Source organism: Oncorhynchus masou, unplaced genomic scaffold (assembly GCF_036934945.1).
Source record: "Oncorhynchus masou masou isolate Uvic2021 unplaced genomic scaffold, UVic_Omas_1.1 unplaced_scaffold_2461, whole genome shotgun sequence".
NCBI classification, from domain to species: Eukaryota; Metazoa; Chordata; class Actinopteri; order Salmoniformes; family Salmonidae; genus Oncorhynchus; species Oncorhynchus masou.
The window spans coordinates 22,961-47,843 of record NW_027008914.1 but is presented as its reverse complement, the minus strand read 5'-3'; the positions used below and the strand labels follow the sequence as shown (position 1 = coordinate 47,843).

Below are 24,883 nucleotides of genomic sequence, written 5' to 3'. Positions count from 1 at the left end.
CTCTGGTGTCATTGGGTAGACAGAGGGAATCTGGAAGGACATCAAGGAATCTTTGTGTTGTCTGTGAATTTATAGCACGACTTTTGATGTTCCTTGGTTGGGGTCTGAGCAGATTATTTGTTGCAATTGCAAACGTAATAAAATGGTGGTCCGATAGTCCTGGATTATGAGGAAAAACATTAAGATCCACAACATTTATTCCATGGGACAAAACTAGGTCCAGCGTATGACTGTGACAGTGAGTGGGTCCAGAGACATGTTGGACAAAACCCACTGAGTCGATGATGGCTCCGAAAGCCTTTTGGAGTGGGTCTGTGGACTTTTCCATGTGAATATTAAAGTCACCAAAGATTAGAATATTATCTGCTATGACTACAAGGTCCGATAGGAATTCAGGGAACTCAGTGAGGAACGCTGTATATGACCCAGGAGGCCTGTAAACAGTAGCTATAAAAAGTGATTGAGTAGGCTGCATAGATTTCATGACTAGAAGCTCAAAAGACGAAAACGTCATTTTTTTTTTTGTAAATTGAAATTTGCTATCGTAAATGTTAGCAACACCTCCGCCTTTGCGGGATGCACGGGGGATATGGTCACTAGTGTAGCCAGGAGGTGAGGCCTCATTTAACACAGTAAATTCATCAGGCTTAAGCCATGTTTCAGTCAGGCCAATCACATGTATGCCTGCAGGCCTCTTGCATAAACACTCCCAATGTTCTTTATTCCCCCCCTGGGAACAAACACAGAATAATTACTAACATAAAGTGAAACATTTCAATAATCAAAAACACTGAGTCCTATAGGGATTAAAAAAAACAACAACACAAAAAAACAAAACACTCAGCTCTACCTCAGAAGTAGCAGCTACATAATACCTTTAACATAACTGTCACTGGGGAAACAACCAACACAGAACATCAAAGAAGCTCCCTTCTTTTGATAAAGGAACACTGGCTTTTATCCAGCTGGAGAAGGAGTTGGTAATTGAAAACAGCTGTTTCCCCTGACGAGAGAGGGAGGGTTCAGAGCTCCAATCACCGATTGGGCCAACCAATCAGCTGCTTAAAATCCAGGAAGCCTTCCTGAAATACACACACACAAACACATCCAAAACAAAACATCCAAAACACAGAAACTGGGGAAGGTAACATATGTCTTTCCACTACTGACCATTATCCTCCTGCTCCATAACATCAGAACTGACACCCATATTGTTGCTTCACCAACTTTTTCTCCATTTCTTCCACATTACTCGCTGCCCTTTCCGACCTCGAATCTGTATGTCAGACATTTACTAGCCTTTAGTGCTGAGCATTAAGCAACATTTTGGGTGGGTGATCACAACCGAACTGACAGGTGCATATACCGCCACCTATCATTCTCACATGGATTCCATTTTCTCAATGAATATTCTAAACCTATTTACATTTCTGGTCCTTAAACTGCCCGTTTTCTTTTCACAGCAATTTGCATGTTTGTTTCCAACCCAATGGATCGACAACGAATGTGCATTTATTCAGATGCAATTACAGGAAAAGCAACACTCTTTCCATTCAAACTGTGGTTTCAGGCAAACTATTGATGTAGCTAGCATGAACAATGCTGTTGCATGATTGCATATGTATTAGAGAAAACACCCATATTTCAATAATAGCCTACTATCAAGTAAGTGACTGTATAATATGCATATTATTGCTACTACGGTTCTGTCATCAAACATGACTTTGACGAAAAAGTGCGAAAGGATATCCGGTTCGACCGGAAATCTTATATTTGGCGTTACTGCTGAAAGATATGGCTGTATACATTGTATTAGCCTGCTAACTCGACGTTTACGTTTGACATAAGCTTAATTATTCGACCAACGTTTTGAAATTGTATGATAACGAGCAAGTTATATCGCTTCTGTAGACACAAAAAAAATCGTTAACCATGTTAACGACTTTCTGAGTTTTGTAAATCACGTTAGCTACCAAGCTATACAAAGGAGAAACCAGTTAGCCAGCTACTAGCCTAGCTAGTACTAGGTGGCTAGCTAGTTTAGCTCCTTACGAAGTGTTTTATTGTTATTTTGTTACCAGATAGATAAAACATAGCTGGATACATTTGCTGGTGTTACAAAGAAAAAGCGTCTATCGAGCCTCAATGCCCGAACAAGGCCCAAGGATGAATGGTTTTTCCATCGGCGAACTATGCTGGCTATTCTGTTGCCCGCCCTGTCCCAGTCGCATCGCATCCAAACTAGCCTTTCTCCCTCCCGAACCCACGTACTCCGTACACACCGATGCTAACGGGACGAGTAGCCTACATCTAACCGAGCGAGCAGACTGGCAGTACTCCCAACGCGAACTGGACGCTGTCGAGGTGTTCAACACCAGAACCAGTCGGGGAAACCGACTGGGTTGCATGTTTGTACGATGCGCACCCAACAGCCGGTACACGTTGCTCTTTTCCCACGGTAACGCAGTGGACTTAGGCCAAATGTGCAGTTTCTACATCGGCCTCGGTTCGAGGATAAACTGCAACGTCTTCTCGTATGATTATTCGGGCTACGGTGTCAGCAGCGGGAAACCGTCAGAAAAGAACCTGTATGCGGACATCGAGGCTGCCTGGCAGGTGCTAAGGAACAAGTGAGTATAGCACTAGCCTATACAGCCAGTGTCAACAAGCTAACATGCAAGCTACATAGCTAGTTGGGTTTATTGTATTGGGCTTTGTTACTTAGCTAACGTTTGCTAGCTACTGTACTCCATTTCTATGGCCGCCCCCCCTCCATATTTGGTTGCTATGACAACCACTATAACATGCCTACACAGCTTTTTTATTTATTTGCCTACACAGCTGAGAGCAGTGCATTAGCTATTCATTTATATGGCTGAGAGGACTGTTAACATTAGGTTCTGTGCACACGTTTAGGTGGTAGTTAGTTGTATAGTGATTTGATACTTCGCACATATTCAATTGATTTTGTGGCATGCTACTCTAAACATGTCCAGAAGCTTCCATGTTTAAATTATGATCTGTGCAGGCCAGACAACTTCTCTTGAAGCACCAACTGTCAGAGCAGCTCACAGATTACTGCACCTGTACATAGCCCACCTATAATTTAGCCCAAACAACTACCTCTTTCTCTACTGTATTTATTTTATTTATTTATTTTGCTCCTTTGCACCCCATTATTTTTATTTCTACTTTGCACATTCTTCCACTGCAAATCTACCATTCCAGTGTTTTACTTGCTATATTGTATTTACTTTGCCACCATGGCCTTTTTTTTACCTCCCTCATCTTACCTCATTTGCTCACATCGTGTATATATACTTGTTTATACTGTATTATTGACTGTATGTTTGTTTTACTCCATTTGTAACTCTGTCGTTGTATGTGTCGAACTGCTTTGCTTTATCTTGGCCAGGTCGCAATTGTAAATGAGAACTTGTTCTCAACTTGCCTACCTGGTTAAATAAAGGTGAAATAAATCAAATAAAAAAGCCCACACTGGAACTTTAAACATTAATTTACAATAGTTTGCGTCTTATACTTAATCAGGTAAAACCTTCTGAATGAGTCCAAAAACATTGATCTTCCAGAAATCATAAAAACAGGTTTGACTTGTCTCCTCTTTATTCCGAGGATGGAGAGCTTTAGTTATAAACTAGCCATAGCAGATGACACTAGCTTACTAGCCCAGCTATGAGATGCTTATGTCAGGGCAGGACGGACTGCCTGGCGGGCTGTGTCATTTTAGTAGCTAGATTACAGAGAGACAACCGCCAACTCCCAGCTTCCTTTCCTTGTTTACTTGCTCTTTATTCTGACAGGCTGTTGGTTCCTTCAGTTTCAGATAGTGTGACTGTCTGTCACATAACACTTCAATGCAGGCCCATGCCTAGCACAGGAGGCTGGTGGCACCTTAATTGGGGAGGACAGGCTTGGAAGCAGTGGAGTGGAAGCAGTGGAATGGTATCAAACACATGGTTACCAATATTATAAGCCATCCTCCCCTCAGCAGCCTCCACTGATGTCTAGGTGCTGCTCATGGGACTTAACTCCCAAATTAAGTAGGAAGTAAAGGAGGCCTGGTGCAACTCTGCTGCCGGCTCCTTTTCAGTTCCACATTCAATATTCAAGACAACGACAGTGGTTGGATAAAGCAGAAACTTATAGGCAGCCATGTTGCTAGTCTTAATGAATATCGCCAGAAAAGAGACAAAACGGTTATTTTGTTCCTCTGCCTATTCCCCAAGAATGTGCATGGATGGAAAGTAATGGAAGTAATGTACTGGTGTAAGGGCTATGATGGAAACTCCCTCCAGCCAAATGCTTTGTCATTTACCATGTTTCTAGACACAGTTTTTCTGCAAGTAAAGTCCTACCGTATAAAACAAAATCAGGACAGCTGTTATGGACACAGGAAGTTTTGGTACAATTTTGATAAATGCCAAATTTGTTCGCTTGACATGGTTTCATCTTTTTGTCCGTAAAATGAGTTATGTGAGAAATGTCAGAAGTGCTGATATATTGTTATAATAACCATATGGAAGTGACGTGATTATATGGTGTGTGTGGTCCTCCCGCTACAACTCGGGGAAACCATGCAGTGTATTAGGCTGCAGATGAACTTCACAGGCTGCTGAAAGTGCCAGTGATCAGGTTGATGCTGCTTTCCAATAAATATCAAGAGTCTTCTAGGAACATGGTCGACGCTTAACTGCCGTTCGACAAAAAATATTCTCACTCTTAGTCTTAGTCTTGTCCATAATCTCATCATGTAGGTTAGCCTACCCGCACGGCCTACCTGCACTGTGAGCGGTTGGCTAGAGCGCATGTGCCAAGACCAGAGTAGACACATTTACTATTTAACTCAACAGTTTTCCTGACAACTATTATTTGGTACATGAAAAGTAAAGCAAAAAAAGTACATTTTGTGTGCACTGTCATCAGCCAGTTTGGTGGCTCACCACTGGCGGGGAAGATGTGCATATTTTTTTCATGTGGAGTTTTGAATATTCACATGGGAACCTAGCTAGAGAGGGGGATAGAACTGAGTCCACACTTCAGGTAGAAGGAGCAAGTGAGAAAATTGTCTAATGAATAGTATGTTGGAAACTGGGAACCTCACCCACCATAACTGGACCACTCACACCAGGGGTTATTTATGAAGGAAACAACAACAACAGGAGACGGTGTGAAAGGTTGAACAGTGAAGCAGTGTCTTAAACTTTTCTCAGCTCTTAAGGTTTCACTACTGGCTCCTTTCACATTGGGATAGGGTCAAGGCCAGGGATCAGTTTGGCTGGCTCCTTTCACATTGGGATCGGGTCAAGGCCAGGATCAGTTTGGCTGGCTCCTTTCACATTGGGATAGGGTCAAGGCCAGGATCAGTTTGGCTGGCTCCTTTCACATTAGGCTTTTGTGTCAAATAACCCCCTTGATATGCAACTTTTCAGGGAAGTTAGGAACCAATATACACAGGCAGTTAGGAAAGCGTTCCACCTGGCTACCCCTACCCCGGTCAACAGCCCAGCACCCTCCACAGCAACTCGCTCAAACTTCCCCCATTTCTCCTTCACCCAAATCCAGATAGCTGATGTTCTGAAAGAGCTGCAAAATCTGGATCCCTACAAATCAGCTGGGCAAGACAATCTGGACCCTCTCTTTCTAAAATTATCTGCCGAAATTGTTGCAACCCCTATTACTAGCTTGTTCAACCTCTTGTTCGTATCGTCTGAGATTCCCAAAGATAGGAAAGTTGCCGGTCATATTCAAAGAGGGAGACACTCTAGACCCACATTGCTACAGACCTATATCCATCCTACCCTGCCTTTCTAAGGTCTTCGAAAGCCAAGTTAACAAACAGATTACTGACCATTTCGAATCCCACCGTACCTTCTCCGCTATGCAATCTGGTTTCAGAGCTGGTCATGGGATGCACCTCAGCCATGCTCAAGGTCCTAAACGATATCATAACCACCATCGATAAGAGACAATACTTTGCAGCCGTATTCATCGACCTGGCCAATGCTTTCGACTCTGTCAATCACCACATCCTCATCGGCAGACTCAACAGCCTTGGTTTCTCAAATGACTGCCTCGCCTGGTTCACCAACGACTTCTCTGATAGAGTTCAGTGTGTTAAATCGGAGGGCCTGTTGTCCGGACTTCTTGTAGTCTGTATGGGGGTGCCACAGGGTTCAATTCTCGAGCCGACTCTCTTCTCTGTATACATCAATGATGTCGCTCTTGCTGTTGGTGATTCTCTGATCCACCTCTACGCAGACAACACCATTCTGTATACCTCTGGCCTTTCTTTGGACACTGTGTTAACAAACCTCCAGACAAGCTTCAATGCCATAAAACTCTCCTTCCGTGGCCTCCAACTGCTCTTAAATGCAAGTAAAATTAAATACATGCTCTTCAACCGATCGCTGCCCGCACCTGACCACCCGTCCAGCATCACTACTCTGGACGGTTCTGACTTAGAATATGTGGACAACTACAAATACCTAGGTGTCTGACTAGACTGTAAACTCCTTCCTGACTCACATTAAGCATCTCCAATCCAAAATTAAATCTAGAATCGGCTTCCTATTTCGCAACAAAGCATCCTTCACTCATGCTGCCAAACATACCCTCGTAAAACTGATCATCCTACCGATCCTCGACTTTGGCGATATCATTTACAAAATAGCCTCCAACACTCTACCCAACAAACTGGATGCAGTCTATCACAGTGCCATCCGTTTTGTCACTCAAGCCCCATATACTACCCACCACTGCGACCTGTACGCTCTTGTTGGCTGGCCCTCGCTTCATACTCGTTGCCAAATCCACTGGCTCCAGGTCATCTACACGTCTTTGCTAGGTAAAGCCCCGCCTTATCTCAGCTCACTTGTCACGATAGCAGCACCCACCCGTAGCACGCACTCCAGCAGGTATATTTCACTGGTCACCCCCAAAGCCAATTCCTCCTTTGGCAACCTTTACTTCCAGTTCTCTGCTGCCAATGACTGGAACGAACTGCAATAATCACTAAAGCTGGAGACTCATATCTCCCTCACTAACTTTAAGCACCAGCTGTCAGAGCAGCTCACAGATCAATGCACCTGTACATAGCCCATCTGTAAATAGCCCATCCGACTACCTCGCCCCCATACTGTGTATATATATATATTTTTTAGCTCCTTTTCACCCCAGTATCTGTACTTGCACATCTATCACTCCAGTGTTTTAATTGCAATATTGTAATTACTTCGCCACCGTGGCCTATTTATTGCCTTACCTCCCTTATCGTACCTCATTTGCACACACTGTATATAGACTTTTTCTACTGCATTATTGACTGTATGTTTATTCCATGTGCAACTCTGTGTTGTCTGTTCACACTGCTATGCTTTATCTTGGCCAGGTCACAGTTGTAAATGAGAACTTGTTCTCAACTAGCCTACCTGGTTAAATAAAGGTGAAATGAAAACAATAGAAATACAAGGGGTGCCGGAGCATCTGCCCTCCTATGTAAGAAGTGCCCTTTTTATAAACTAATTACTTTTAACATTTTATTTGTCTCTTTTCTCAATTTGAAATGCAACAAATTGCCTGTCAAACTAGATACTTTCTCATGAACTCATTAATCTTGATAAAAGTCCCCTCCCTTCTGCCACCACGCGCTTGTCCTCATCGCATGCACCAGCTTCCCACCTGCGCTGGGCAGTGAGTTGAAATGAATACTGCCTATAGGTTACTTTGGAACTGCTGACATATGTTCGTCAAACTGTGTAGTGAGATGAGGTTAGATACACTTTGAATGCATAGTGATTTCACTTAGTGATGCACCGATATGACCTACCGATATCCAATATTTTCCTTGCCAAAAAAACTATACCTAAATTTACAATTGTAGCTGCCTTTAAGCTTTCTAGTGCAGTTTAAATAGTTGAAACACACACCACACTGACCAAAAAGTTATTTTGTTGGCATTTACATATGTCCCCTTTACCAGTAAAACATAATCAAAACCTCCTTCTTTTACTTACTTGCTGTGCTGTTTAATTTTTCATTTGTTCGGTCTCAGCTAGGATTTCATCATACCTGTCAAGCAGTGAAGTTTCAGCTCTGTCTGTCTGTGGCCTCTCTTCCTCGGTGCGCACTGTCACCGTGTCCGTTTCCATCTTGTCCAGCTGTGTCTGTAACATTTCACGTAGACCCTGTTTCTTGTCTGCGTCGAAGTAGAGGTCTTTGTACCTAGCATTAAGCAGGGTGGCGACACAGTAAAGAGGCTCAGAGAGAATGCCACCAAATCGCTTGTTCACAGCCTCGAGTACTTTTGCATGTTTTAACTGCCGATACAGACTGTGGGGTTTTGTTGAGCCTTTCAATGCCATGACAGAGGGTACATGACTGCTACATATGCAGTTGATTAGCTTATTTCTTGAGTCTGTTCGAATGGCGCTAGGAGTGTTTTCATGTTCCCAAGTTTCAAACATGTTCCCAAAAGCCATTGAAATGGCAGCAGTGGTATGAGAACCAGCACATTCTTGAGCATGCAATACGGCTTTCCTCAGTACAAAATCCTTGTCGTCCCACTGTTGCTGTCAGCCTCAGCATGCTCATGGGGCTGACATCGCTGGTCCAAATGTCAGCCGTGAAGCTAATGGCAGTAACATAGCAAGTAACTCATAGATGTGAGTTTCAACAATAAATCAAATCAAATGTATTTATAAAGCCCTTTGTACATCAGCTGATATCTCAAAGTGCTGTACAGAAACCCAGCCTAAAACCCCAAACAGCAAGCAATGCAGGTGTAGAAGCACGGTGGCTAGGAAAAACTCCCTAGAAAGGCCAAAACCTAGGAAGAAACCTAGAGAGGAACCAGGCTATGTGGGGTGGCCAGTCCTCTTCTGGCTGTGCCGGGTGGAGATTATAACAGAACATGGTCAAGATGTTCAAATGTTCATAAATGACCAGCATGGTCGAATAATAATAATAATAATGCAGAACAGTTGAAACTGGAGCAGCAGCACGGTCAGGTGGACTGGGGACAGCAAGGAGTCATCATGTCAGGTAGTCCTGGGGCATGGTCCTAGGGCTCAGGTCCTCCGAGAGAGAGAAAGAAAGCGAGAAGGAGAGAATTAGAGAACGCACACTTAGATTCACACAGGACACCGAATAGGACAGGAGAAGTACTCCAGATCTAACAAACTGACCCTAGCCCCCCGACACAAACTACTGCAGCATACATACTGGAGGCTGATACTGTGTAACTCTGGTAGGGCAACATCTGAAAAATAGCCCCTACTTGGTAGTGTGTACCGGGGCTCGACCAGTCGGCGAAAGCCTTCATCATCCACGACAGAACGGTTGATTGTCAAGGGAAATTAATTCCGTTATCTTGGCGTTAATGGATTTTGCCTTTGACTTGTCTCGCTGAAATTTCCTTACTCTTTCAAATGACTGCTCGACTTGAACTTGTTTAGTTGTTGGAAGTCTGTGCTTAGTATTTTTCAGATTTTGTTCTGTGTAGCACTGTGTTTTTCGTGGCGTCATTACGTTAGCTAGGTATGCACGTCAGCTTTGACAACGGTTTTGCATATCGCCATTAAACTAGACATTGGGCCGATGCTGATTGTGGCATTTTTAGCTAATATCGTCCGATTCCGATATGTTCACCGATATATCGTGCATCCCTCATTTCACTAGCTGACCAATCTCACAATGTGTGTTAATAAATCCTGTTAGAGCTAGGGCAACTTTTTTCAACATTCTGTTAAAAATCGCGCAACATTTCAACGTCCTGCTACTCATGCCAGGAATATAGTATATGCATATGATTAGTATGTGTGCATTGAAAACACTCTGAAGTTTCTAAAACTGGTTAAATGATTTATGTGACTATAACAGAACGTGTTTCGTGGTCAAAATCGCAAGGAAACCTGATCACAAAATCGTCAAAGAAAAAATAAATCCGCCAGTCTCTGTATTGTCTATTGCAAGGTATAATAGATAACAATGGGCTTACAGTTCTTACAGCTTCCACACGATGTCGCCAGTGTTGTGAATTCTATGCAGCTAAATCCTTGGTCATATGAGTAATAGGCACAGCCTTTCGTCGGGTACACATCAGGAAGAAATGGAAGGGGGAAAGTGGACTACGTTTTCCAAACTTGTTGCTATTGAATACAGATCGCTCCGTGATCAATTTGATCGTTTATTAACATTTACTAATACCTAAAGTTGGATTAGTTAGTTTGAAGTGTTTTGTCAAGGTTTATAGGCAACTTTTTTAATTAAAAAAAAATATGCGTTTATAAACCGTGTTTTTCCTGGATCACACAGTCTTCATAAATGGACATTTTGGGTATACAAGGACCGATTTAATCGAAAAAAAGACCCAATTGTGATATTTATGGGACATATAGGAGTGCCAACAAAGAAGCTCGTCAAAGGTAATGAATGTTTAATATTTTATTTCTGCGTTTTGTGTTGCGCCAGCTACGCTAGTTCTTTTGTTTACGTCACCTTCAGGTATTTCGGGGTGTTGCATGCTATCAGATAATAGCTTTTCATGCTTTCGCCGAAAAGCATTTTAAAAATCTGACTTGTTGGCTAGATTCACAACGAGTGTAGCTTGAATTGAGTACTCTGCATGTGTGTTTTAATGAACGTTTGAGTTTTAACGAGTGCTATTAGCATTTGGCGTAGCGCATTTGCATTTATTGTTGGCAAGGTGGGACGCTAGCGCGTCAGGTTGCCCAGAGAGGTTAATAACTTCTTATGGCTGCAATCCCGTTAACGGGACCGATATGACAACAGCCAGTGAAAGTGCAGGGCGCCAAATTCAAAACAACAGAAATCTCATAATTAAAATTCCTCAAACATGCATGTATCGTATACCGTTTTAAAGGTAATCTTGTTGTTAATCCCACCACAGTGTCCGATTTCAAATATGCTTTACAGCGAAAGCACCACAAACGATTGTTAGGTCCCCACCAAGCCACAGAATAAACACAGCCATTTTTCCAGTCAAAGAAAGGAGTCACAAAAAGCACAAATAGAGATAAAATGAATCACTAACCTTTGATCTTCATCAGATGACACTCATAGGACTTCATGTTACACAATACATGTATGTTTCGTTTGATAAAGTTCATATTTATATAAAAAAGTTTGAGTTTACATTGGTGCGTTACGTTGACTAGTTCCAAAAACATCCAGTGATTTTTGCATAGCCACATCGATTCAACAGAAATACTCATCATAAATGTAGATGATAATACAAGTTATACACATGGAATTATAGACATACCTCTCCTTAATGCAACCGCTGTGTCAAATTTCAAAACAACAACAACAACAAAAAATAAGCAAACCATGCAATGATCTAAGACGGCGCTCAGAAAAATAATCAAATTAGCCGCCATGTTAGTCAAAGAAATCAGAAATTACATGATAAATGTTCCCTTTGATGATCTTCATCAGAATGCACTCCCATGAATCCTAGTTCCACAATAAATGCTTGATTTGTTCGATAATGTCCGTTATTTATGTCCACGTAGCTACTTTTGTTAGCGCGTTAGGTATACAAATCAAAACGCGCATGCAGGTCGAGCATTAATTCGGACAAAAACTTCAAAGTTATATTACAGGTCGAAGAAACATTTCAAACTAAGTATAGAATCAATCATTAGGATGTTTTTATCATAAATCTTCAATAAAGTTCCGACCGGAGAATTCCTTTGTGTCTAGAGGAGCAACGGAACGCAGGTCGATATCATGTGGACCAGGACCATGCGTGACCAGGAAATGGCTCTCTGCCAGTAACCTGACTCATTCAGCTCTTATTCCAGTTCCACAACACAGAAGCCTCATTCAACTTTCTAAAGATGGTTGACATCTAGTGGAAGTCATAGGAAGTGCAACTTCATTCATATCCCACTGTGAATTCAATAGGACCAACCTCAGATTTCTCACTTCCTGTTTGGATTTTTTCTCAGGTTTTTGCCTGCCATATGAGTTCTGTTATACTCAGACATCATTCAAACAGTTTTAGAAACTTCAGAGTGTTTTCTATCCAATAATAATATGCATATATTAGCGACTGAGGAGCAGGCTGTTTACTCTGGGCACCTTTCACCCAAGCTACTCAATACTGCCCCTGCAGCCTTATTAAGCTCTTAGGAATATTTTAATACATTACTCTGCATTTTCTTGGAACCATTAGTGTCCCTAAAAATTGTGAAATATAAGCTGTGTTAATGAAATCGATTCATTCTATAGGCTACATTTAACAGTGACTCCAGGCTTGATCACTCAAGTGTGAGTCTACCAGTTCAAAGCCAAGTAGAAAAGCCTTTCAATTCAAACTGTGATCCTTATTAGGTCGAGGAATAACCATTTTGCATTCTACTATTACAACTTTCAAGAGTAAGTTGAATCCCCCACCACCCACACACACACACACACACACACACACACACACACACAGACATTTTGCCAACCACGGGTCTAGACTCTAGCTAACCACTAAAATATCTACACCAGCCACTAGCCAGCCAACTAAATATCATGGCTATATTATGAAGATATTATTTAAAAGCATTGAAGATAAATCAAAACCAGTAAAAATATTATAGGTCTAGCTAACTAGCAGATTTACATTCATCGTCATCAACATCAATGTTCAGCTGATAGCCTACCCTCTTTTCCCTATGTCAATCATGTCTTTGGGCCACACTGGATGGCAGGTAGTGGTTAAGAACATTGGGTCAGTAACAGTAACTGAGAGGTCATTGGTTCTAATCACTGAGCAGACATGGTGAAAAATCAGTCGGTGCCCTTGATCAACCCCCTTCACCCCAATTGCTCCTGTAAGTCTGCTAAATGACTCAAATGTAACGAACTAGCTTGCAATTTGTGATGAGTGTGATGCCTTAATAAATAGGCCTATGCTAAAATATAACTAGCTACAGAAGCAGTTTGTACAGTATGTTATACATTTCTACATATGAATTCTGAAAGTACATGTTTTTTATATGGTGCTCTTTCTTTTTATCACCTGTCCCCTGAAAGGTCTGTGCACGGACCTGCACACCACCGGTGTTCAACAAAGGACTAGGGGCCTTGGACTAGCTCCTTCTGTTATTTCCAACCATTTTCAAGCTACCTTTTCTTATTGGCTATTGTCGCTTGGCAGCAGTTGTCAAGCAAAGTGGTGTCCAACCAGTTTCCCTGGACTTGTTTGACACAGCCTTTTCAGGAGAATTTCAGCTGTAATTGAGTGAGCAAATGAATGGCTCTATAAAGTGGGCTGTTGCTGCCCTGACGTGCTTCAGGAGAAGCCAGTGTGACACATTGAGAGCCTGCCTTCAGTGCCTGGTGATAAAGCCCCCTTCAGTCACAACGGCCTGGTGATAATGTCCCCTAGTGCAGGAATGCACGTGTGTTTGCAATTGTGTAAGCCTTTCATCATTCCTCTCTTAAACAGCAGTTTGAGTGATAAATGTTTGCCTGCCTGTAGGCAGGACTGTATCATTGTCAACTTCCCACCACTATTTCAACTAGTTTAATTTGCATTCTATTCCGCTGCCTTCCGATGGGTAATGGCAGGAGCTTCTCCATCATAAACCTCACTGCCATCCTGTCTTGGGGGTCTGCCACCATATTTGTTGTTTATTTTACTTATCAGTTCAGTGCAACCAACCGTGTGGCATCTTTACCAGTGTTGCAGCCAACTTCACGTCATTCAATGCTCTGTGAGCTTTCTTTGGCCTTGTAATACAGCTATGATTACAGAAGAACAAATGACTTCCACACTGTAATTCATTTTGTTTGCTCGCTGTCAAACACTGATCAATAATCCTCGCGCTGAACCTCTTCCCTCAAATGAACATGAATTAAAACTAGGCTCACAGAAGAATAACACGTACTCCAGCCAGGCCATCTCATCTCCCATTCCAAACATGTCTCTAATTAAAACTGGATTTGACAGATTGTCTGAATGCCATTGAAGGGAGAGCCTTTAACAAGTCCTCCTTTTGTGCATTAAACATGAAAACATTTCATTATGCCCTGACCCTCCTGAGCTGCCTGCCCATGCATGAAAACACTGTTAATCATTCCTCTCTTTGGGGTGGCCGGCATACCTGCGGAAAAGATGTATGTTTATTCAATATCTTTTTAATCACATTTGGTGGGAAACCATTAAGATTGTGCCTGGAAACAAACACGTGCGCACGCACACAACCAATTTGATTTCTTAGAAATTAAATAGGCCTACCTCGGGTTACTCTCTTGAATTGGACAAAGTTGTGTTCAGTTATTGAGATGGCTTCATCAATACTGCTCATTAACGGCTCACATGATGTGGTGTCTCATTCCTGTTGAGTGGTTGTAAAGCCTCCATATCTCCCAACCACCCTGCCTTTAACTCACTGACTTCACATCCCTCGGATGCCGTTGATTTAAAGGGATTGTTAACCCAAAATATCAGTCTGTCTGCAGGTTTTAGACTTAAAGGGGCTGTTGTGTCGATCCCACTATATGCATTCAGAGAGATCCGCAGGCCTCAGTCCCATTTGAATTGGAAAGATTGTCAGTGGCACCATATTATTCCATTTCATTAAATGGTGCCCATCTTTTCCACTGTTTGACTTGAGACTGTGTTTTAGGTATATGTGAAGGTATCTCATTCTTTTATACAGGGGTGGGTGGTGAAGTAGGCCTATCCCTTGAAGCAGGGTGCACGTTTTGGTTTTTGCCCCTGCACTACACAGCTGATTCAAATAACCAACTCATCAAGCTCTGACTATTTGAATCAGCTGTGTCGTGTTAGGGGGGGAAACCAAAAGGTGTAGTTCGGAAACCCTGCCTTGAAGTATGCCATGCAGTTAGTTAGCATTGTTATATAGGCTAGGCCTAGGTTAGCCTACATAATGAGACCAATATACTAGGGCTGGACGGTATACCGCTATTGATGCACGGACCGGTTTGGGTATTTACTTTACTTTCTATAACGCTATTTCAGTGTTTGGTTTGTTAAATGTGATACGCCACTTAGTTTTTATAGTTTGCTCCACTACTTGAGTCGTCTCGCTCCCTCTCACCAACCCCGCCCCCTGTCACTCAAGGAGTGCAGTTGTTGATCGACCATGAGATCATTTGCTGACTGTTCACTCTTCAGTCTGCATGATCAATGCACAGATGCAACAATATGTTGATGACTGATGCTGCTTTCCACTTCGCTTCTTAATATAAATCCTCAAATGCACTTTATAATGACACCTAGTTTGTATATCTTACTGTCTGCAAACAGTTTGTCTTTGCTTAGCAAGTTGTGGCTACAATAAATCGTTAGCCACTAATTTCTAGTTAGATGAAATGTACTGAGTCAGCGAAAACGCAGCTAGCTAATACAGCCTGATACATTTTTATTTATTTTTTATTTTACCTTTATTTTACTAGGCAAGTCAGTTAAGAACAAATTCTTATTTTCAATGACGGTCTACTAGTCCAACCAACCGCTCTAACCACTAGGCTACCCTGCCGCCCCACTGTTGCTGCTCACCTTGCATCGTTCACCGGGATATTCTTTCCAAGCTACATTCATGTTAATGTTATGTCAGTACCTGTACTGGTGTAGGCATAAATCAGAGGGGAATAGGCAAAGCATGAATATGTTAACTACATGATGTAAGATAACATTTTAATGTAACCAAAGATTATAGGGTCCCACTCTCCTGGGAAACACTGACCAACAATTTGGTTCCTACCTTGTCGCAATAACGCCTCCATTGAGAATCTATTAGTATTGTAATTCCTAATTCTATGAACGGCTCCATGGCTTTTTCATTCCTTGTCACATCAAACAACACTTATTCATTCATAGTGGAGTTTGGAGTGTGACTGTTTGAGATTGTGGACCGATGTCTTTTATACTGATAACAAGTTCAAACAGGTGCCATTAATACAGGTAACGAGTGGAGGACAGAGGAGCCTCTTAAAGAAGTTGTTACAGGTCTGTGAGAGCCAGAAATCTTGCTTGTTTGTAGGTGACCAAATACTTATTTTCCACCATAATTTGCAAATAAATTAATTAAAAATCCTACAATGTGATTTTCTGGATTTTTTTCTCTCCTAATTTTGTCTGTCATAGTTGAAGTGCACCTATGATAAATTACAGGGCTCATCTTTTTAAGTGGGAGAACTTGCACAATTTGTGGCTAACTAAATACTTTTTTGCCCCACTGTATGCGGCGCGTATTGCCAAAATAACCGGCAAGGACCCCCCCCCCCCCACCCAATGTATTTTCTGCACAACCTGCCCTGAATGACAGGTCACCGTTGTGAGACGAGCCTGATGCTGCTCACCTTGCATCGCTCACCGAGATATTCTCTCCAAGCTACATTCATATTAATGTCATGTCAGTTGTTTGAATAGGCATGTGCAGGCCTCCGTCCTCGTGCATTATACGGTTATTTTCAACACCGCTAAGGGCAGTCACAATGTTAAGGAACAGATTCCTCAAATGTCATTGCTATCAGAGGACAATGAAAAGAAAGCAGAAAAACCCTCCTTTATTGGTTTCATTCTTTTATTACTACTTGTCTTTCTCTGCCATCCCTCACTGTTGCCGGGGTAACGCTGGCGGGAGTAGAGGCGTGCCCCGGCATAGATGAAGTGTGGTTTCCCCCATGCCCTGAGACAAGATTACTGCCCCATTTAGAGGAGATGGTTGAATGCTAGGGAAGGGCCAGGCACAATATCCCCAAGCTTCCAGAAATGAGTTGGTCTGTTATAATACCCAACCTGTAGAATCAATTCAAATCCAACTTTATGTAGGCCTTCTGAACATGAATGCACAGGGTTTTGCCAGCTGAACATGCAGGTTACTCAGTGCATTAAAAGTACTGATAAGAAAGTACCAACTCATCAAGCTTTGATTATTTGATTAAGCTGTATAGTGGAAGGGCAAAACCCAAAACGTGCCCCCGGGGGGGGGGGGGCAGGACAGAGTTTGGGAAACCCTGAGCAAGTACACTAGTTTTGTGTTGGCCTGGGTCACTTGGCGCTCTGCCCAAAGGAGTGCACTATAGGAAATGAGGTGCCATTTCAGACTTGTAAACTAATATACGCCTTCTGATTTAGACTGGTCTACCTAGATAGCACAAGATGGGCTACCTCAACCTCCCTGGCCTTGGTAATGCTCTGCAGGCAGGTGTGATATGTTTGTCCGGATTACCACAGGAGCTGCTTTAGAAACGAGGTCACCCTCTGCATTAATCTGTCCTCGGGTACAGTAATATAAAGTCCTGTGGATGCCATACCCTGCCTAGTAACACACCGCATTTCATTCCAGATAGGTTTGTCCCCTTGCCTGCTCAACGTTTCCAAGATGGTCGTGCCATGTTATTGTTGCCATGCACATCTTCTCTACACCAGCTCTAGTCACAACTTCACCTAGCCATTCACATCTTCTACACCAGCTCTAGTCACAACTTCACCTGGCCATGCACATCTTCTCTACACCAGCTCTAGTCACAACTTCACCTGGCCATGCACATCTTCTCTACACCAGCTCTAGTCACAATTTCACCTGGATGCACATCTTCTCTACACCAGCTCTAGTCACAACCTCACCTGGCCATGCACAACACCAGCTCTAGTCACAACTTCACCTGGCCATGCACATCTTCTCTACACCAGCTCTCGTCACAACCTCACCTGGTCATGCACATCTTCTCTACACCAGCTCTAGAGTCACAACCTCACCTGGCCATGCACATCTTCTCTACACCAGCTCTAGTCACAACCTCACCTGGCCATGCACATCTTCTCTACACCAGCTCTAGTCACAACCTCACCTGGCCATGCACATCTTCTCTACACCAGCTCTAGTCACAACCTCACCTGGCCATGCACATCTTCTCTACACCAGCTCTAGTCACAACCTCACCTGGCCATGCACATCTTCTCTACACCAGCTCTAGTCACAACCTCACCTGGCCATGCACATCTTCTCTACACCAGCTCTAGAGTCACAACTTCACCTGGCCATGCACATCTTCTCTACACCAGCTCTAGTCACAACCTCACCTGGCCATGCACATCTTCTCTACACCAGCTCTAGTCACAACTTCACCTGGCCATGCACATCTTCTCTACACCAGCTCTAGTCACAACTTCACCTGGCCATGCACATCTTCTCTACACCAGCTCTAGAGTCACAACTTCACCTGGCCATGCACATCTTCTCTACACCAGCTCTAGAGTCACAACTTCACCTGGCCATGCACATCTTCTCTACACCAGCTCTAGTCACAACTTCACCTGGCCATGCACATCTTCTCTACACCAGCTCTAGTCACAACCTCACCTGGCCATGCACATCTTCTCTACACCAGCTCTAGTCACAACCTCACCTGGCCATGCACATCTTCTCTACACCAGCTCTAGTCACAACTTCACCATGCTCTACACCAGCTCTAGTCACAACCTCACCTGGCCATGCACATCTTCTCTACACCAGCTCTAGTCACAACCTCACCTGGCCATGCACATCTTCTCTACACCAGCTCTAGTCACAACCTCACCTGGCCATGTCACACATCTTCTCTACACCAGCTCAGTCACAACTTCACCTGGCCATGCACATCTTCTCTACACCAGCTCAGTCACAACCTCACCTGGCCATGCACATCTTCTCTACACCAGCTCTAGAGTCACAACTTCACCTGGCCATGCACATCTTCTCTACACCAGCTCTAGAGTCACAACCTCACCTGGCCATGCACATCTTCTCTACACCAGCTCTCATCACAATTTCACCTGGCCATGCACATCTTCTCTACACCAGCTCTAGTCACAACCTCACCTGGCCATGCACATCTTCTCTACACCAGCTCTAGTCACAACCTCACCTCACACATCTTCTCTACACCACTCTACACCAGCTCTAGCCACCTGGCCATGCACATCTTCTCTACACCAGCTCTAGTCACAACTTCACCTGGCCATGCACATCTTCTCTACACCAGCTCAGTCACAACTTCACCTGGCCATGCACATCTTCTCTACACCAGCTCTAGTCACAACTTCACCTGGCCATGCACATCTTCTCTACACCAGCTCTAGTCACAACTTCACCTGGCCATGCACATCTTCTCTACACCAGCTCTAGTCACAACTTCACCTGGCCATGCACATCTTCTCTACACCAGCTCTAGAGTCACAACTTCACCTGGCCATGCACATCTTCTCTACACCAGCTCTAGTCACAACTTCACCTGGCCATGCACATCTTCTCTACACCAGCTCTAGTCACAACTTCACCTGGCCATGCACATCTTCTCTACACCAGCTCTAGTCACAACCTCACCTGGCCATGCACATCTTCTCTACACCAGCTCTAGAGTCACAACTGGTTTTGTGGAGGAACCCTCCTTCTTTCTTAACATGCACATCAATACACAAGCTAGTGTATGCTAATGTCGCTCATTAGTTCTCACACAGCCCCATCATTTAGGCTTAGCCCCATGCTGCACGTCTGTTTACGTGCAGCTAATAACATTGCACTAAATTATTCATTGGTGGGAGGCTTAGCTTTATCAATCCCGTTGAATTAATTTGACCCTTTTCCCCATCCATAAAGCATGTGAACATTGAACCATATCCACGATGGGATTAAGTCATTACGGCAAAATAATTGAAAACTATTTAGAAAAGGGGTCTGGAATGTAAGTTGTGCCCAGTTTCTAATCCTCCACAGCTGTCGACATGTTATGGGGATTTGGGACAAAATCAAACACTCACTGGTTATGTTGGCAGTGTCTTCTCAGAAGCCCTCAGTGGTGCATCATGGTCTCTTAGTGCTCCAGAGACTTAGGACTAGACAGAGCATAGCCCTACACCAGTTGTTCCATCCTCCAGAGGGGATGTGCTTTTTAATGCTCCTTTTCTACAAGCGTTAAGGCTTAACACCATGCCCCTTTTTGTTTTCAGGCAAATAGGGTCAACAGGCCAAATGGTTACAATGTGGGTGAAGTTGGTAATGTGGCTCAGTCAGGATGCTCATCGTCGTGTTCGATTCTTGGGGCCACCCATATGTAAAAGTAGTGGCCCCAGCCCTTGTAAGTCGCTTTGGACTGTGTCTGCTAAATGGGATATATTATTATTATTATATTAAGCACCAGGATGTTCCCTCAGGATGCTCATCCTGTCTCTTCCCTGTTCCCTTCCTACTGTGGCGTGGTCTGGCTAGCCTCATAGCTATGGCTGGTGCTCTGTGGGAGAAGCAGATTCTATTCTGGACAGTAGAGTACAGGCCAAGCTAAAGAGAGGCTGGGTTACAGTTGATGGTAATGCTGTAGGCTATTAGTATTAGTAGGCTGTAGGCTATTAGACCATGTGACTTGACATCGGAAAACTCCAGGGCCTAGCTTAAAGATATCCTTTGAAAAGAAAGGAAAAGACGAAATCCTCTATACCATGCAGCACCCTTCCGCCCCACGGGGATGGAGTATCAGCTCCAACGCAGCACCCTTCCGCCCCACGGGGGTGGAGTATCAGCTTCAACACAGCACCCTTCCGCCCCACGGCGGTGGAGTATCAGCTTCAACGCAGCACCCTTCCGCCCCACGGGGGTGGAGTATCAGCTCCAACACAGCACCCTTCCGCCCCACGGGGGTGGAGTATCAGCTTCAACGCAGCACCCTTCCGCCCCACGGGGGTGGAGTATCAGCTTCAACACAGCACCCTTCCGCCCCACGGCGGTGGAGTATCAGCTCCAACACAGCACCCTTCCGCCCCACGGGGGTGGAGTATCAGCTTCAACGCAGCACCCTTCCGCCCCACGGGGGTGGAGTATCAGCTCCAACGCAGCACCCTTCCGCCCCACGGGGGGTAGAGTATCAGCTTCAACGCAGCACCCTTCCGCCCCACGGGGGTGGAGTATCAGCTCCAACACAGCACCCTTCCGCCCCACGGCGGTGGAGTATCAGCTCCAACACAGCACCCTTCCGCCCCACGGGGGTGGAGTATCAGCTTCAACGCAGCACCCTTCCACCCCACGGGGGTGGAGTATCAGCTTCAACACAGCACCCTTCCGCCCCACGGCGGTGGAGTATCAGCTCCAACACAGCACCCTTCCGCCCCACGGGGTGGAGTATCAGCTCCAACACAGCACCCTTCCGCCCCACGGGGGTGGAGTATCAGCTTCAACACAGCACCCTTCCGCCCCACGGGGGTGGAGTATCAGCTCCAACGCAGCACCCTTCCGCCCCACGGCGGTGGAGTATCAGCTTCAACACAGCACCCTTCCGCCCCACGGGGGTGGAGTATCAGCTCCAACGCAGCACCCTTCCGCCCCACGGGGTTGAGTTGACCAGTTGCGTATGGTTTGAGCCTAGATGTTGATGGGCCTTTGTGCCTCATTTCTGTGCACTCTCCACAGCCTGTGACCAGTTGTCAGATCTGTCTAGGTGGTCTCTGCCAGGCTGTTTTCCAGTGAATCATGACATGAGTAAAGACCTCACACTCCTGTGCCTCCCACTGATGGACATCTCTCCTCTTCTCTCACCTCTCCTCAGGCTGTCCACCTCAGTGCCTCAGGCATCCATGGACATATGACCTGACCAGTTGTGAACCTCCTCTGTCCTCCTAAGAGAATACTACTCATGCTGTTTAACAGGTTGTTAATGAGCATCTTTAACCCAGCATGTGATAACCTGGTAATATATTTATTAGTCTTAAATAAGACATGGGGACAATGAATGACAATTGGTGCATAAGATGAGTAGCTAAATGGAAACACAGGGCAATAGGCTGAAACGTGGCTAAAACCCAGATACAGGGAATAACTAGTGTAAAGAATCAAATAAAAACTCAATTACGACAACACAAAGAAAACAAAAACAGCCAATATACAGGAAAGGACAAAATGGTAGGAAATTAAAAAACTAAAATCTCACATTCATTATTAATGCATTGAGAGCGGCGAATGGGCTTGTAGAATGCCAAGGCTAGGTCTCGCTAAATGTCATCAGAAGTTCAAATTAAATTGTCTGTACCGACGAATACCCGAGGCCCTTGCCCCTTTGTCCTCTCCACGGAGCTTACATCCTTGGAAATGTTCTCTGAACACATTTGCACATACTGTAGGCTGCATCATGGTTTAAAGTGGCTTCCTCTCCTCGTCTTCTCCTTCATCTGACAATTTGAAGGTTGATGGTAGGATTGTTGGTACTGTCTACTTGGAATTCGCATGAGTACAAATGAAGGCAAGGAGACGAGAAAACGAGAGAAACTACTTGAGATGCACGCCTGGAATTTGCTAAATTCTTAGGCTGGATGCTCTGAATAACAATCAATAAGATCCTCTCTTCAAACAAAAGTGCTCAACTCCAACTTCTTCTAACAAATGATTCTTCCAATTAAACATATGATGTATTGTGATAGAAAACACCAAAGAAATTCACTAGTATGGGTGAGCTGGTATTTGCAGTCGCATTTCCACAACAAGTTTGGTTTTGTGATGTTTCAAGTCCAGTGTGAGGATTTAATTCACCTCAGAGCTGGGGTATGTACAGGGTAAACTGTAAAGACTGGCAACCGGAGGGAGGTTTCTGCCTGAACATCTGGAAATGTTTGTTTTGGCTCCCATGAGCCTTTTTCGCAAAACTAAGACTACTGTATATTAGGCGATTTATCTCGCTAACACCCTTCTCTCGCGACACAAAACACTCTTTTAGTTCATGTCCAAGGCACTTAGGGCTTGCTTTCATTATTTCTGCTACCTGTTAACTCACTCTTCTTCTGGTTCTAGTGAATGCTCGAGTTCAACTCAGTGCTGGCTTTTTGACTTCAAGGTTAAGAAGGTTGATTTGAAGTCTATATTTGGCATGCTATGATGATTAGTCTACTGTTATAAGGATTCTGCAGCCCACAAGTGTAAGGACTTTTTGAGCGAGCACTTTGCAATTTCTTGACTTGACAAGGTTTCCCAGGACAACTGCTTTGATTCTTGCTCTGCTCTCTCTCAGCCTCTCTTTCTCTAAACCAACAAACTGGGCTACAGTTTGGGCTACGGTTTGTTGGTTTGTTATGTAGTGGACTTTCTTGAGGTCGATTCAGTGTTGGCCTGGACGTCAAGGTTGCCCTGTTGTTCTAGCCCCATTTTTCTATTGAATCTCACCAATAGATAATTGTTTATGGAAACATGGCATCTGCACTGGGCTTGACTCCTCTTTTGAATATCTCTCTTCCTCTCTAGTAGTTCTCTCTCTGTAGCCTTCCTTCCATTCAGTGCCTCTGGTGTTTGGACAAGTGTTTTCACTGAACACTTTATTTTCCCTCACTCCACATGTCACTGCTTCTCCAAGCGGTGGGTTATGATCAATCGCCTGATTAGCTTGGAATAAGAGAATGTTCTTGTTTTTGTCCAGTTTAAGCGCAATTCCATTTCCTGATTAGCTTGGAATAAGAGAGTGTTTTTGTCCAGTTTAAACGCAATTCCATTTCCTGTCCATTTTTCTCTCTCGAGCGAACAGCCCTTTTTCCAGTGATACTTTGGCAGTGGATGTCTTTTTAAATTCCACATCTGAAATCACAACTTGGTGTCTCTGTGACTTTTTGACCTGTTTATCTCAATGCCGGACCTTTACTCAGGTCAGGAGTCATTATTCCTCATGTTGAAGACCCACATGGTTTGTTTCCAGGCAGTTTTTTATTTTCTTCTAACCCGGTTCTAATATACCTCATTCAACAAGGCTTGAATATTCACTACATTGGTGTTAGAATGGCGCCTGATATGGTATGTTAATACTGGGCTGGAACTAAAATCCTGTACACCTTGTTGCTTTCTCCAGAACTGGGAGAACTGAGCCTTTGGGACTACAATAACAGCCGTGTCTGCAAACAAAGATGTCCAGCCTGTGATGCCTTAGCAGGGGAAATTAAAAGGGAAGGTGACTTCTCATCCTTTTAACATCCCTGGTTAGTAAATGCCTGCATCAAACTTAAAGCGTCAATCAGCAGTCGAAACGATAACAAAGCGTTTGCTAAAAAGCTGAGGGATAGGGAAATGGAACCACTCTCAAATTCATAGACGGCGCTATGGATGCAAGGACTGACCATCCATGATATTAAAATAATAGTTTTAATCATGTTTTAAGGTTATACAGTTTTTTTGTTTTTACATTTACTTTGTTTACAAACATTGGAGTAAAGCTTGTTTTGGGTTCTGAAGGGGTAGGACAGTTGAACTGAGCTCCTGAGGCATTTCTACATTATATTCTTTAAGAATCAGTGGGTCCATATTATTAATTTATAAGTCACATTTTTTTTGTAGCTACTGCAGCTTACCTCTAAGACCAAAAGCATCAGCTTTTCCTCCTGGATGGAACAGTTAGATTTGGCTGGGGATCTTGTTATTAAAGCTCTCTTGGCTGACTGGCTGAAAAGCCAGGGGCATGTTATTCACTCACTCCTCTGTTTCTGTGTTTATTTCTTGGTCACACTATTGTCCTCACTCACCTTCTTGCTCTCTCTAGCTGCCTCTCTCAAACACACACACATGGTAATTTGAACGATCGTGGGGCCGTGACTCGTGTCCTGTAATATAGGTATCTTATTGATAGCGGCTCAGTTTCCTACTGTAGGCAGTTGGCTGCCTAGTGATTGCGACATTGGAATTATCCAATGTGAATAGATGGCAACGATGTTTAGTTTCCAAGTGCTACTGAATAAGCTCATCTGAAATGCACCAATTACACATTATCCACATGACTCTACTATATCAATCCATTCCAAATCTTTATACTATACATGACACGGCCGGCATATGTTGGTCTGGTCTAGGGCAGCATCAGAACTGCTGGGACCAGGCCTGAATAA

The 24,883-nt window shown here is 43.8% G+C and overlaps 1 protein-coding gene across 1 annotated transcript in view; it reads left to right on the top strand.

Moving 5' to 3' along the window:
* The first annotated feature begins 1,763 nt into the window (after positions 1 to 1,763).
* The window catches only part of LOC135533573 (alpha/beta hydrolase domain-containing protein 17C-like), a 37,889-nt gene continuing 14,769 nt past the window's right edge, over positions 1,764 to 24,883 (top strand). Inside the window, 1 exon segment of the mRNA XM_064960859.1 lies at positions 1,764 to 2,630. Within this exon segment, the coding sequence (XP_064816931.1) occupies positions 2,146 to 2,630 (485 nt within the window). The 5' untranslated portion in view covers positions 1,764 to 2,145.